Consider the following 14,088-nt stretch of genomic DNA (forward strand, 5'->3'; position numbering starts at 1 on the left):
AACACCTCAATATTATATAAACCAAAAACAAGAATTTGTATTTTGAATGTTGGGGGACCGTTATGAAAAATTAATAGTTCACTCACTCACTCAAGGCACATCTTTGAGGAATGTTACTGAATAGTATCACCTTTACTTCCTAGATATTGAAACCTAATGACATTAGACTGAGGATAATTAAGAAATGCTCATCCCGTTGGAAAGTTATGTTTCTCTAGTAATAGAATAATAAAAGTTGGGAAGCAGATGTGGCTCAGGAAACTGGGCTCCCACCTACCACATGGGAGGTCGCTGGCTCGGATCCCAGTGCCTCCTAGATAAGACAGTGAGCTGGCACAATGGGCAGGCATGGCAAGCTGACACAAGAGACACAAGAAGGAAAAAAGCATGGTGAGAGACACAACAAAAGCAGTGGTTCCTGGTGCCTCCTAAAGACAGCGAGCTGATGCAGCAAGATGATGCAACAAAAGACCTGAGGAGGAAAAGCAGGATGAGGTGGCTCAAGTGATTAGGCACCTCCCTCCTACATCAGAGGTCCCAGGTTTGGCTCCCGGTGCCTCCTAAAGCAGGGAAGACAGACACAGCAAGTGAAAAACAAAGGGGTGGGGAGAAACAAATCTTTTTTAATCTTCCCCTCCCCTTCTCCCTCCCCCTTCCCCTCCCCATTCTGCTGGGGTTTTTTGTTTTCTTGCTATGTCCTTTCACTGTGTGATCTTCTGTGTGTGTTTCTCTTTTTGTCTTTTTTTTCTCCTCTAGGATTCACTGGGATTTGATCCTGGCGACCTGCGATGTGGAGACAGGTTCCCTGTTACTTGTACCACCTCAGTTCCTGGTTTCTGTTGCATCCCACCTTGACTCTCCCCTTAGTCTCTCTTTTGTTGCATCATCTTGCTGCGTGGCTTGCCGAACGGGCACTGGCTTGCCCTGTGGGCACGCCTTTACCAGGAGGCTCCAGGGATCAAACCTGGGCCCTTCCATATGGTAGAGGGAAGCCCAATCACTTGAGCCACATATGCGTCCCTAAAATAAATCTTTAATAAGTCAAGATCAAATTTTAGACCAATTTTTTCCAACATGGAAAGGTAATCTGAAATTGCATTTCAGCTCCACTAGAAGGCATTACACACTGTCTGAAACCTTCCTGTAAGGTTAAAGTGAGTCATCTTCCAGAAAAGGCAATTCTTTGAGGGGGAGGGGAGGAGGTCTGAGGGGGTTGGTGGAGAGTGTAGGATTTGACTATACACATTTAATTGCTGAAAACACAAGATTTATTACCACAACTAATCTGGATAAGAAGATAAACAAAATTTTAGTTAGAAGAGGCAAGAGCAATCCCCTAGTCATCATCTCAAATGAGTATTTTCCTTGGCCTCTGCTTGAGAAAGTGATGTGAGGCTCACTCCTTTCCCAAAGAGCTATTTATAAACAATTTTATTTGCAAGAAAATTATATTTAGCAGACGATTATCCTGAAACGGCTCCCTTTTGGTGCAAGCTCTGTGTCTCTTGAGGCCACAGTTGAATTCCTCCTTTACTTGATAGCAGTTTTCAGATCTTTTCAAAGGTAATCACGTCTCCCTATCATTTCTTGTCCAGATCAAACTATCTTTCCCAAAACATTTCCTCCCAAACATGACTTCCAGACCCGTCATCTGAACTTAATACATGAAAATTCAATTTTAAATCACATAGTGAACAAAATAATTTAGAGAAGCAAAATTAGTATATCTAGTTAGGGAAACTATCTTCAAGCAATAGTAACTGCAGATTTAGCCTCAAGGTTAATGAATTTTACAAGAATTTTTGAGCTGTGTATTCTTCTGATATATTTTTAAATTGTTATAAATATAAAACTTAAAGGACTCAGAAAAGTTCCTGACACATAGTAAGTGTAATTATTTGTAGTAATTTGCAAATTCAAGCTCTTTTATGGAATAAGATAGTTTCTTTGAGTTGGTATTTTTCAAAATGTATTCCTGAGATCAATGAAAATCTTTATTTAAACACATATTATTCACATTTGAAAAATGTAGTTTTAGAATACCCTATGTTTTAGATGAATGTTACCTAATTAGTGTTTCAGGGGTCAAATATGCCCATGTGGCAAAAGGTTACATGTATGAATTGGGGAAAATCAGACTTAGCAGATACGAATTTGCAATAATAAACTCTGGTGTGTGAAAAAAAAAGTCCTATTTTTAAAATCAACTTAACTGAATCTCAATCTCTATCCCACAGAACTGGCAGGGAAATTTACAGTGTTTGGTCCACACTGATGCCCAGTGTCAAAGCTCCCCAGTTTCCTGATGTTCAGAGCTCTCTTCTTTTCATGCCATACTTGGGGGAACATGAATATGTGGTCTGGAGACTGCAGGTGAACCACTTAACTATTTGCCAGTGAGATTATCCCTCCCTGGGGCATGTTACTGATCTGTGGCAACTTCCTGAGACTCCTGGATGCCTCCTTACCCTTACTCTCCATCCTGTTCCATCTTTACTTTTGGGCAATCACCTCTCCTTTAGGTCCGCTTGTACTCATAAGAAAAATGTAGTCTAATTTTTTACTTAGACTATCATTAAATCAGGTGAGATGGATGTGGTTAAATTACTTATTTTAATAGGTTGCCAAATGCAACCTATTAAACAACAACATTTAGAAACGTATGTCCTGAGGACAGAGTCAGATGACTTTAAAGTCAGATCAGATCAAAGTCCTGTTCAGGACTACTGAAAACTGATAATTCAGTGGAAATTACTTCAGTAATGTGGTTTCCTCAGCCTCAAAGAACAATGTCCTCTTTCCTGAGAGATAAAAAATTCTTAATAGAGAAACAGTCCTCTCGTGCAGCAAGACGCATCAGCTGAAGACAAAAGAATTCAAAAAAGGCTATTAAAAATCCTCTGGGAATTATTAACCAAGCAAGAGAGTAAGAGACTATTTATTGAGCATTTACTATACTCCACACACTAGAAGCTGAGAAAGCACACCACTGCTTTCATGAAGTAAATGATGAAGACTAAAATCTAAGAGCCCAAACAACAGCGTGATAAGCTTAGGGTTAAATTAGTAGACAAAGGCAGTATCAGATGGAATGGCTAGTCTTCACTGGAATCAGGATAAATGAAAGCAATTACACTTGGGAATGAGGGCCAAAACGATTCAACGATTCTGAAGACTTTCTGATTCAATATATTGTCGGCATCATCTCAAGAAGGAATTTAAGATTCAGGGAGCTAATTAACTAACAGGCTGATATATGTGCTTATATTTTCTCAAATTTTGCTCTGGAATTATATTTATAAATATATTCTTAATCATGCTTATATGCATTAAAATTTTTTTCAGTAAAACATAATAGTGGGTAAGAAAGCTATTGAACTTCCACTTATCGTGCATATGTTTATTGGACAAGGCCAAAAACTGATCTACCTATTGTAACTTACCTGATCTATGGGCACTACTCTTACTAAAAAATCACCTCTCCTTCACCTAAAAGTTGTCTTGAAAAGCATAAACCTATAAAATGATAGCAAATTCCACAAGACATTTAAGCAACTGCCTTGGTAATTTAATAAGCATAAACAACTAGGTATCTTTAAACAAATTATTCAATTTTGGCTTTTTGTCCTCCACTTTCAAAAAGACAACAGCAACAAACAGGATAAGGTAGTCATTCTCTATGACCATTAACAACTGTAATTATAAACTAAAAGCTTGTACAGTTGTAGGATTATATAATGTGTTTTGACAATAAAGGCCTGAACCTCTACATTTTCTTCCACCAGCAGATGAATTGCTTTTAGTCACAATATATACGTACCTTTCAAGTTAGTCTATGCCTTTAATCTTATTTTTGCCTGTTCTAAAATATGCTAACTATATACTTTCAAAGGTGATGGTTTCCTGTCCCAAATAAGTAACATTTTCCTCTCTTATTTTAGTAAAGTTTGTCACATTACTTAAAAGTCAGAGTTTAAACAATGCATGATTTAGCTAACTAAGCTACTGTTAAGAAATTTTAGTTTCCTGAAAGGAAAATGTAAGCAAAGGATGCAAACTATTTTAAATGTCAGCATCTAAAAATGAGGGCGATTTCACATGACAATCTCAAATTTACCCTCATGCCTCCATGGTGAAAGTTATCTGGGGCTGACAAGTGACATCCATCTTACCCAAGACACATGTTTTCCAGTGCCCACCTCTCCCTATATTATCTCATGGCACTGAGACCAAGAGTCAGTGGCCATTTATTACAGCACTTTGTACTGCCCTGCTTTTCTTACAGAGGACTTGAGAAAACTCAAAGGGTGAAAACGGTCTTTTGTGATTAAAAGGGGAAAAATAAATAAGTGAAGCAATGATGGCTTGCTTCACTGAGTTGTATTATATGCTGGGTTCCTTTATCCATTTTACATTGCTCATCTTTACAGTCTCAATTATTTAGAATTATTTTTGGTAAAACCTACCTTATCTGATTTCACTGTTTATTAGCAACTCCATTCAGAGAGGCAAGAATTATAAACTCATACTGAAACTGATAATTTAAAACATTTTAAAATATTGTAAAGAGGGTTTACTGGAAAAAGATGTCCAACTTATCTAGATAGTGTTTTAAGTAAATAAGAGGTCTTGAGAGCAGAACCATTGTGGAGTTTCCAAAGATTTCAAGAGACAGAATGGACTATTTACTGGACCTCTAGGAAGCCTTTAAGATTTATATAATAGCTTCAAAACTGACTACAGATAATTTGAGACTCCAACTAAAGTTCAGCCCCTATCACTAAACATCAAAGCAGGATAATGCTAAAAGTCCTACATGGGCCAAAAGATTACACGATTATTCTAAGAAAGACCTTTCTAAGAAGCAAAGGTTTTTATTTTCAATAGCTCACAAAAATGACTCTTCAGATCGAAGCCTGCTGTTTAGAATGAGTTCCAATTGGGCTATCATTTTGTCAAGTAATAAGGATTCTATTTAACAAATTAGTAAGATCTGGAGCTATACTTCAAAGTCCAACTCTTATCAGTAAGACATGACTTAGCAATTAAGATAGGTAGAAGGTATTTTAAAAGACATGAAAAGGGATCATTTCTAGTAACAGCTGTGACGCAAGGATTTCAGCTGATTGATAGCACACTTAACTCCCAGATACCCTGCCATTACAACTACATTAATTTAAAATGAAACTATAGCAGGAGATTAAATTTCTACATTTATGATCTAAGGGCCCTTCTGCTAAAGTGTCTCTTCTACTTACCAATGATACCAGAAGAGTATACTGTTGCTGCAGTACTGATCTATTCCAAATCTGATATATGAGCTGGCAACAACACCGACTTGATGCCTGATTTCCACTTCCTGGCCAACACTTTGCCTTCTGCCTCTCTGCCGTTTGGTGACCATGCTACCCTTTTCTCCATCACAAAATCTTCTATCTGACATCATCAACCTCCTCCCCTTTTCTGTTCTCTACAGTTAGGCAGAAAAGGACTCCTATTTAGGCAGCACTTTAGGCCTTCCAATTCCCATCTTCTAAAAGAATGGAGTCAACAGGGAGAACAGTTTCCAATGAGGATAAATTATTAGCACCAGTCTTAGAACATCTAGAATTGTAATTTTGTGTAATATTAGATATGCTGATCTTGGAACTTTTTAAACTGAAAAATTTATCTATATATTAGAAATCAGTAATTATATATATTAGAAATTAGAAATATATACAATTGTATATATTAGAAATCAGTAATTGTAGCAACTAGAAGTTAATTTATTTTTGGTGATTTATAAATAATTCTGTGAAAATATAAGATATAAATATAATTAGAAGAAAAGATTAATGACTCTTCCTTGGAAACCATTCCTCAATGAACAAATATTCTATTGTAAAAATGATACCATGATCTTTACTAAAGGTGAAAGGTTGTCAAATTAGCAAGTATTCCATCCTGTTATTAAAAAGTCCATACTATACTGTCCAAAGGATAAATTCTTGATCTTCTTTTTCCACCAACCACACTGTTTGCTCTCTTCTAAATACGGTGGGCTCTGGCTCCTCTCTACTTTCAACCTACAAGCTGCCCTGACTCCCAGAAAGATGTCCTTGTAATAGAGATCTCACAGGTGACTGGGGCAGGTGAGCACCAGGAAGGCCATCTTCCCTCCTTTAGGGTAAGGGCATGGGACATACTACAGTCCTATGCATGGGATAGGGTCACTCATAAGCAGACAATTCTAAGGACCCATGAGTGGGCAAATGGAACTTCATTCTATTCTCTTCATTCACAGGTCAACTTTAATAAATATAGTTCTGTTTTAGATAATTTGTAATTAATGAAGATGAAAACAGCATCAGTCTAACAGCAAAAATTCTACCATCCATAATACATATAACATCTACATCCAAGAAGGAATTAGTCAAATAATACCCGCTCCATACAGTACTAGCAATTTGAGCAAGTTAAACTCATTAGGCTTATAAGGATCTCAACACTATTTCTAAAATTCAGTCCTTATCTTCAGTTATGTCTTTAGTGGTAGAACCTTACCTTGTATAAAATGAGCCAATGAAAAACAGAATGGCCACTAAAATGCATCAGAGACCAAAAAGAAGTATTTGATTTTATGTTAGTCCTTTCTTCATTTGACAACAACAGTAATTCCACTTATAGAATACAGACTCCCAGATATTAAAGGTTTAAGGTTTCATTAGAAAAATCATACACAAAATAAAAAAATGTATTTATCAAGAATACTTCATTCATAAAATCTAGCAAATTGATTTAAAACATGAGTTAAAGAAAGAGAATTAACAGCAGAGTCTTAGACAACAAATTGATATGCAAAACCAGTCCCTTTTACAAACATCACAACATATGGTTTTAATAAAAGGCAACCACAGTTCCATTTTCCAAGCTGTATTCTTGACAGATTTCTGTAATTGGTTTGCACATTAAGCTTTCTCCATAAGTTTAAAGATATATGTCATTTCCTCATCACCAAGTACTTTATTCCTCAAAATGTTTAAACCAAACACCTGATAACCAGGTGTCTTTGCTGTTGTCTCTGTTATGTTAATTTTGCTAAGGAATATAAAACTGTTTCAAAGGTCAATCTAAGTTCAAGTCCATACTAATGTTCTAGCACGTGGTTTTTGTCCTTGTGTCTGCTTCTAAGGTAGCATGATCAAGAATCATCTGTAGCTACATTAATATGATGATGAGCTTTTTGAGTCTGCCACAATACTCAAATAATATCTGAGTTGATTAAAAAAAAAAGCTGTCTATCTCAATAAAATGTTAAAATCCACACAGAAGTTTACTGTCTTGATAGAATGCCATTCTATCAAGGCTCCCAAACAGCTTCCCATTTGCTGTGACAGCAGTGGCAGGATGTACAATATCTCAACTCCTGTCGGCACTACAAAGTGGGTCTTCTTCGCTGTTCAACTATTTCTAAAAAGCGAAAGCCATTGCAATTAGTTGGAATATATCAGAATAAAACTCAGGCAGTCTCTGAAGGTGAAGGTATTTGTGTTGTTCCATTCTTTTCAGTTACATTCATATGACAAAGGGCATGAGCACTCATTTATCCTGCACAAAACTAGACAGCATGTGACATTTTTAGGGGGGGCTGGCTAAGAAACCCCTGCAGCTTAGAGTAATAAGCAAAGTAAGAGCTGTAATTAAGTTCTAAAATATGTCTCTCAACTGAAATTCAAACTGAAATTATGAAAATAGAGGGGTGGTAACAGGATCAGTTCTTCAGAAATTATCGAGGTGGAAAGCCACCCCTGTGTGCTCCTCCACGGCCTCCCCTAAAGCCACCTCTTTCTCCACGAAAGTTAGATCGATTTCTTTCTCGTCCACGACCAGCAGAAGTTCCACCTCTCCCTCCACCCCTGGGAGCTCCACCTCCCCGATCAGATTTAGATTTGGGAGGAGGTGACTTTGGTCGAAGTCTCTCAATTTCTTCTGTACATCCAGTCAAGTAGGAATTAGGGGTGCTGAAATAGGATGCGTACGTTTCTGCATTGTAGTTGCTGTTCGTAAGAGTTGGTCCAACAGTAAGCCAGCCTGAAATTGAGGGGAAAAAAGATTATCTTTTTCTCCCCCCAACTCTTATTGATCCATTAGGGCCTAGTTCAATTCCCTACTGCACTAGTAAAGATGTCCCTATCACTCACCCAGTATTGCTCTCTTTTACAGGACTCATGGCACTGAATCATGGTCACATGTTAAATATTTCATAGGAATCTATCTCATTTCTCCTGGTGGTAACATTTGTAATATATTCTCCTTATTGTCACCATCCATGTTATACATTCTGTGTGAACAGCACTTAGAAAAAAATTATTATATGCTGAGTTTGGCCTTGATCAAACTATAATAAATTATATATAACCTTCTTACTTACACATACAGTACCATCATTTTCTGATCACAATCTTGGAATTAACTTTTGCTTCTACTCTTCCCAACTATAACATATATTTAACTAGTAAGTGCTAAAAACTCTGTAACTACCATGTTGCTTCTATTCATTACCCTTCTCTCTGTTTCTACTGCCACCCTCAAATTTAAGCTTTCTTTTTCTACTAGGCCAGCCCCCACCATACCAAACACATATGACAGATAACATCTATGTTGTAATGATCTCTCAACAACTAGTTTCTCTTCCCTCTAAAAGTGGAGAGCCTAAAGCAAACCTTAAAACATGTCACTTCTTGGATCAAAAACCTTCTAAGGCTTTCCACAAAGCCCAAATTCATAAATATTGAACATTATTTCTTTTACAATGGGGGTTGAACCTAACTTTTCAATCACATTTCTCATTAATGTTTCTCATGAAGCCTACGTTTCAGTAAAATACAGTGCTTGCTTCCATACTTACCTCATATTTTCTTTCCCATCCTATCAACCTCCTGAAAATCCCACCCATCAATATCCAATTCAAATATACTTAATACACTAAATGAAATAATTCCTCTCCTCAGAATTTCCACTGCACTGAACCTCTGTGGGTATTTCTGTCAATGACACTGCTAGGCCACATTGCTTATAGACTTCTGGATTAAAACGTCTGGAATGAAAAGAACTACAAATTAACTATAAATGCCCAAGCTGACACCATGCTTTGGGCTTCCCTGGTGTGATCTGTGTAACTGACACGTATTTTGGGGGACCATGGAAATATGCTTATGGAGTGTTATAAGAGACACTGGCGACTTATCAGGTAATCTCTAAAAATTGGATTCTTGATCTAAATGATTTTTGCAAGAATGGGCAATCATAAAGGTCTAGATGACAGTCTGCAAGCAAATTTTAGTATTTGTACTTCTAAGACTGTGTTCAACTAGTATAGATATAAAAAAAAGAAAATCCTGTATGAAAGATATCTACAATCTAAAGTGGGTAAAGTGGCCACAGCTAAATAGGTAGAGAAGAACTCCATTGAAACTTAAATTGTAATTATAAATAAAAATTGGTATCAAGCAGAATCTCTAATTTAGTTGCTTCCAATGCATATACTACAAGTACACTTAACTAACAATTTATCTACTCTCTCTACTCCTTAGCTTCTTCTACTTATTTCAAAGAAAATACCCTCAATGAAATCATTACAACAATGCTATGAAACCATTAAAGTAATTATGGATAATTATTTAAAATATTTGACATAATACCAAGTGAGGGGAAAAATTCAAAATAGTGTCATTTATATAAAAATTCATATGCACAGGAACTGAAGGTATTATATGAAAATAATTCTTGGAAATAAAAAGATTATGAGCCGTTTTTCCTCTTCAAAATTTCTTTCATGTTGCTACACTGACTTTTCAACTATGAAAAGACTGCCATCTGTTTGATATTTCCTTTCACTCCTCAAATAGTCTCAATTTTGGTTTTTCTTTATGTTTTCTGTTTCCTTAAAACAGGAATTGCCACTGGTGATTGTTCACAGATTTAGCAGCTAATTTGGGACAGGACAGGTTAATGATGGAAAAGAAAAATCTGTTTCTTATTTACTTAAACACTAGAGCCAAAAATCTTGATATTCATTATAAATGAACATCTATGTTTTCTGAACAAACACAGCCTTCCAATTGAGTGTCTAGTGCTGTTATTTTCTTTTAAGCTGGTGGAGATGAACACTTGCTTGCTACAAGCTCTGCTGCCAAAATGTTTTCATTTTGATAAAGGAGTAAATTCATCCACAGAACTTCCAAACAAGATGTCCATATATTATTTGCAGATGAAGTCTAAACAACTCAAAGTTCCTTCTATAGCTATATTTAAACTATGTGTATAATATAGGCATGAAATACATGTACCTTGAGAGAAATTTATTTGAAAAAAATTAATGAAACTATAACATTTAACCACATCATTTCCACCCTTTAAAAATCAATATGCTATTTTAACTTAGACTTCAGTCATTCAAGGATACACGCTGCAATCTCCAAGATAGCCATTAAAGGAACAATAAAAGAATATCTAGCATGCTAGTAGAAAGGAAAATGGAATAATATTTAATCCAAAAGAAGAGGAAAAGGAAGATGGAACAGATGTATACCAATGTAACGCAAACAGTAAGATGGTAGTTTATGCCCAAATGTGTCGGGAATCACATTAAATAAAGTTGGACTAAACAGCTCAATTAAATGGTAAGACTTGTCAGACTGGGTGAAGAAGCAGCCATGTGTTGTTCACAAGAGACACATCTTATATGTGAGAATGTGGAAAAATTGCAAGTAAAAGGAAGGAAATAATATTCCATGCAAACACAAACCAAAAGAAAGCAGGAATAGCTATTTTCAAAAACAGTGGATAATGAAGTACATTTCATAATATTGAGTGTCAATCCACCTATAAAGTCTAAAAATCTACATTTCACATACATATAACACCACAGCCTCAAATACAGACACACACACTGATATACATGCAAACAAAAAATTGATCAAGTAAATGAGGAAAAAAACAAATCCTTAATCATAATAGATTTTAACAGATGTTCTTCATAAAATAAGCAGTTTAAAAAAATTGATGAAGATATGGATGATCTAAGCCACAATGAAGAACTACTACAATTAACAACAAAAACGGAATAATCATTCTTTTCAATTGGACTTGGATCATTTGTCAAAATTGGGTCATACCCATGTGGAGCTGGCCCATGCGCAGTGCTGATGAGCACAAGGAGTGCCATGCCACGCAGGGGTGTCCCCCATGTAGGGGAGCTCCACCACAAGGAGTGCGCCCCATAAGGAGAGCCGCCCAGTGCAAAAGAAAGTGCAGCCTGCCCAAGAATGGTGCCGCACACACAGAGAGCTGATACAACAATATGACATAACAAAAGGAGACAGAGATTCCCGTGCCGCTAACAACAGAAGCAGACAAAGAAGATGCAGCAAATAGACACAGAGAACAAACAACCAGGGTGGGTGGCCGGGAAGGGAGAGAAATAAATAAATAAATAAATCTTAAAAAAAAAAATTGGGTCATAAAGCAAACAAATCACAACAAATAACAAAGGAGTGAAATCTTACGTGTATGTTATTTGACTGCAAAGATATTAAGTCAAAAAGCAAAAAACAAAGCAATAATCAGTGGATTAAATATGTAAAAATGAAAATTTTAAAAAATGCTTTGAAAGAAATGATAAGAATACTATGTGTCAAACTTGGAATGCAATAAAATTGTGCTTCAAAAAACTGAGAGCTCTAAATACAATAAAGTACAAAACAATATACCAAAGAAAAGCTGTGTACATCAATGAACTAAACATATACCTCAAATAGAAAAACAGCAAAATAAACCCAATGAAGGAAGAAAATAAGATTAAAAAAGACCATAAAGAGATTAAAACAAACATGTAAGAAAGGAACAGATGTAGCTCAAGTGGTTGAGCACCCGCTTCTCATGTACAAGATCCCATGTTCAATCCCCGTACCTCCTAAAAACAAAAGCAAACACTTTCATGATGCGTGGGGAGATGAGTGCATCAACTGTGTGACTGTGCCCAATGCCCCTGGTTGTGCACTTTGGATGAATTATTGGCTTTGTTGATATGTATCAGTAAAATTGATTTGTTAAAACACACATACACACACACAACTTTCACTGGGAAGCAGATTTAGCTCAGTGGTTGAGCACCTGCTACCATGTATGAGGTCCTGGGTTCAATCCGTGGTTCTCCTAAAAAATTAAAAAATTTAAAAAAATGCGAGAGAGAGGATTAACAAAGACAAAAATCTGTTCTTTGAAATGAATATTAAAATTGATAACTCATCAAATGAAAACAAAGATGGTACAAACTATCAATATTAGGAATTGAAAAGAAGACATACCAATAAATCCCAGAGACATTAAAAAGATAAGAGAAGAATAAAGCAGTTTGATATTATTGATGAATTCCAAAAAGAAATATTGGATTATGTTTGTATAGTGGTCTTTCCCTTTGGGCATATGAGATTATAGTGGAGTCAGAGGTTTACTTGATTACTTAATCAGGTAAACCTCTTGTGTCAGTAGGGCGTTGAGTCTACTGCATGGGGAATCGCAGATAAAAGGCATGGGAAAAGACAGAGTTGGAGGGCTTTCAATGTTGGAGTTTGATGCTGAAGCTGAAGCCACAGGGAGAGACACAGAGTCATTTGCCTCATAATCTATAACTGACCTTGTGGAGAGAGGCAATGCCTAGAAAGCCTCATAGTCTACAGCTGACCTTGTGGAGAAACTAGTAGCCAAGCCCAGAGGAACCCAGGAAGCCTGAACCTCGCAGACATCAGCAGCCATCTTGCTCCAACACGTGAAAATAGACTTTGGTGAGGGAAGTAATTTATGCTTATGGCCTCGTATCTGTAAGCTCCTACCCCAAATAATTACCCTTTATTAAAACCAACCGATTTCTGGTATTTTGCATCAGCATCCCTTTGGCTGACTAATACAAATAATATGAACTTCATGCCAATATATTTGAAAATTTAGGTGAAACAAATCCCTAAAACAGAACTTACATAAGAGACAGAAAATCTGAACCGTCCTCTTATTAATAAAGAAACTGGATCTATAATTTAAAACTTCCTTTCAAAGGAAACTTGAAGCCTAGATGGGTTCATGCAATCATTTTAGAATAACACCAATCTTGTATACAGTCTTCCAGAGAAGTTTTATGATGCCCAACTTATTTTAACAGGCCAAAATAACCAGACAAGGATGCCAAAACCTGGTAAGGATAATATAAGAATTTAAAACTTCTTCAGAAATATAAATGCAATAATCTAAAACACTGTATAGAAAATAAAATCATGAGATACATGTATATAAAGGATAACATACCACAACCAAGGTAGGTTTATTCAAGGAAATCTAAAACAGGAATCTGTCAAATTTTAACATTTGAAAATCAATCTATATAATTCACCACATAACACAGTAAAGGAGAAATACCATATGATCACCTAAATCAGGGGGATAGCAAACTGACCTGAGCAAAATCAGGTCACCTGTTTTGGGGTTCAAAGTTTCATAGGAAAGCAGCCACATTCATTCATTTACATATCGTCTATGTAAAATATTAAGCATTGGCCCCTTTATAGAAAAATTCTGCCAACCCCTAATCTAAATAGATGCAGAAAAAGCATTTGATAAAATTCACCACCTATTTTTTATTCAAAATAAAAAACACCTTAGAAAACTAAGGCTGAAAGGGAAACTTTCTTTTCTGTTAAAAGGCAAAATGACCTATAGTAAAGGTCATTCTTTATGGAGAAATTCAGAGAACAGGACTGAGACAATGATACCTGCCATTACCACTTCTATTCATCACTGTACTGAATCCTAGACAGTACAGCAAGGAAAGAAAAAGGAATAAGAATTGGAAAGGAAAAAGAAAAACTCTTTTTTTTTTTTTTTTGGAGATGGCATGATTATGTGCACAGGGAAAAACAAATCAACAAACTACTAAAATCAAATTATTTTAGAAAGGTCAATATTGGAAAAATAAAAATCCAAGAGTAATCTATAGTGTTTTATGTCAAGAGAGGAGACTGCCTTTGGGCAGCCAACAGTGATAAGTACAAAGCA

The 14,088-nt window shown here is 36.0% G+C and overlaps 1 protein-coding gene across 8 annotated transcripts in view; it reads right to left on the reverse strand.

Moving 5' to 3' along the window:
• Window positions 1-6,275: 6,275 nt before the first annotated feature.
• Window positions 6,276-14,088, reverse strand: part of METTL14 (methyltransferase 14, N6-adenosine-methyltransferase non-catalytic subunit) — a 30,886-nt gene continuing 23,073 nt past the window's right edge. For all 8 annotated transcript variants that reach the window (XM_058293449.1, XM_071214953.1, XM_071214952.1 and 5 more), the window contains one exon: window positions 6,276-8,073. In XM_058293449.1, the coding sequence (XP_058149432.1) occupies window positions 7,769-8,073 (305 nt within the window). In that variant the 3' untranslated portion in view covers window positions 6,276-7,768. The remainder of the gene's footprint in view (window positions 8,074-14,088) is intronic.

This window comes from Dasypus novemcinctus, chromosome 1, assembly GCF_030445035.2.
Source record: "Dasypus novemcinctus isolate mDasNov1 chromosome 1, mDasNov1.1.hap2, whole genome shotgun sequence".
Lineage (NCBI taxonomy): Eukaryota > Metazoa > Chordata > Mammalia > Cingulata > Dasypodidae > Dasypus > Dasypus novemcinctus.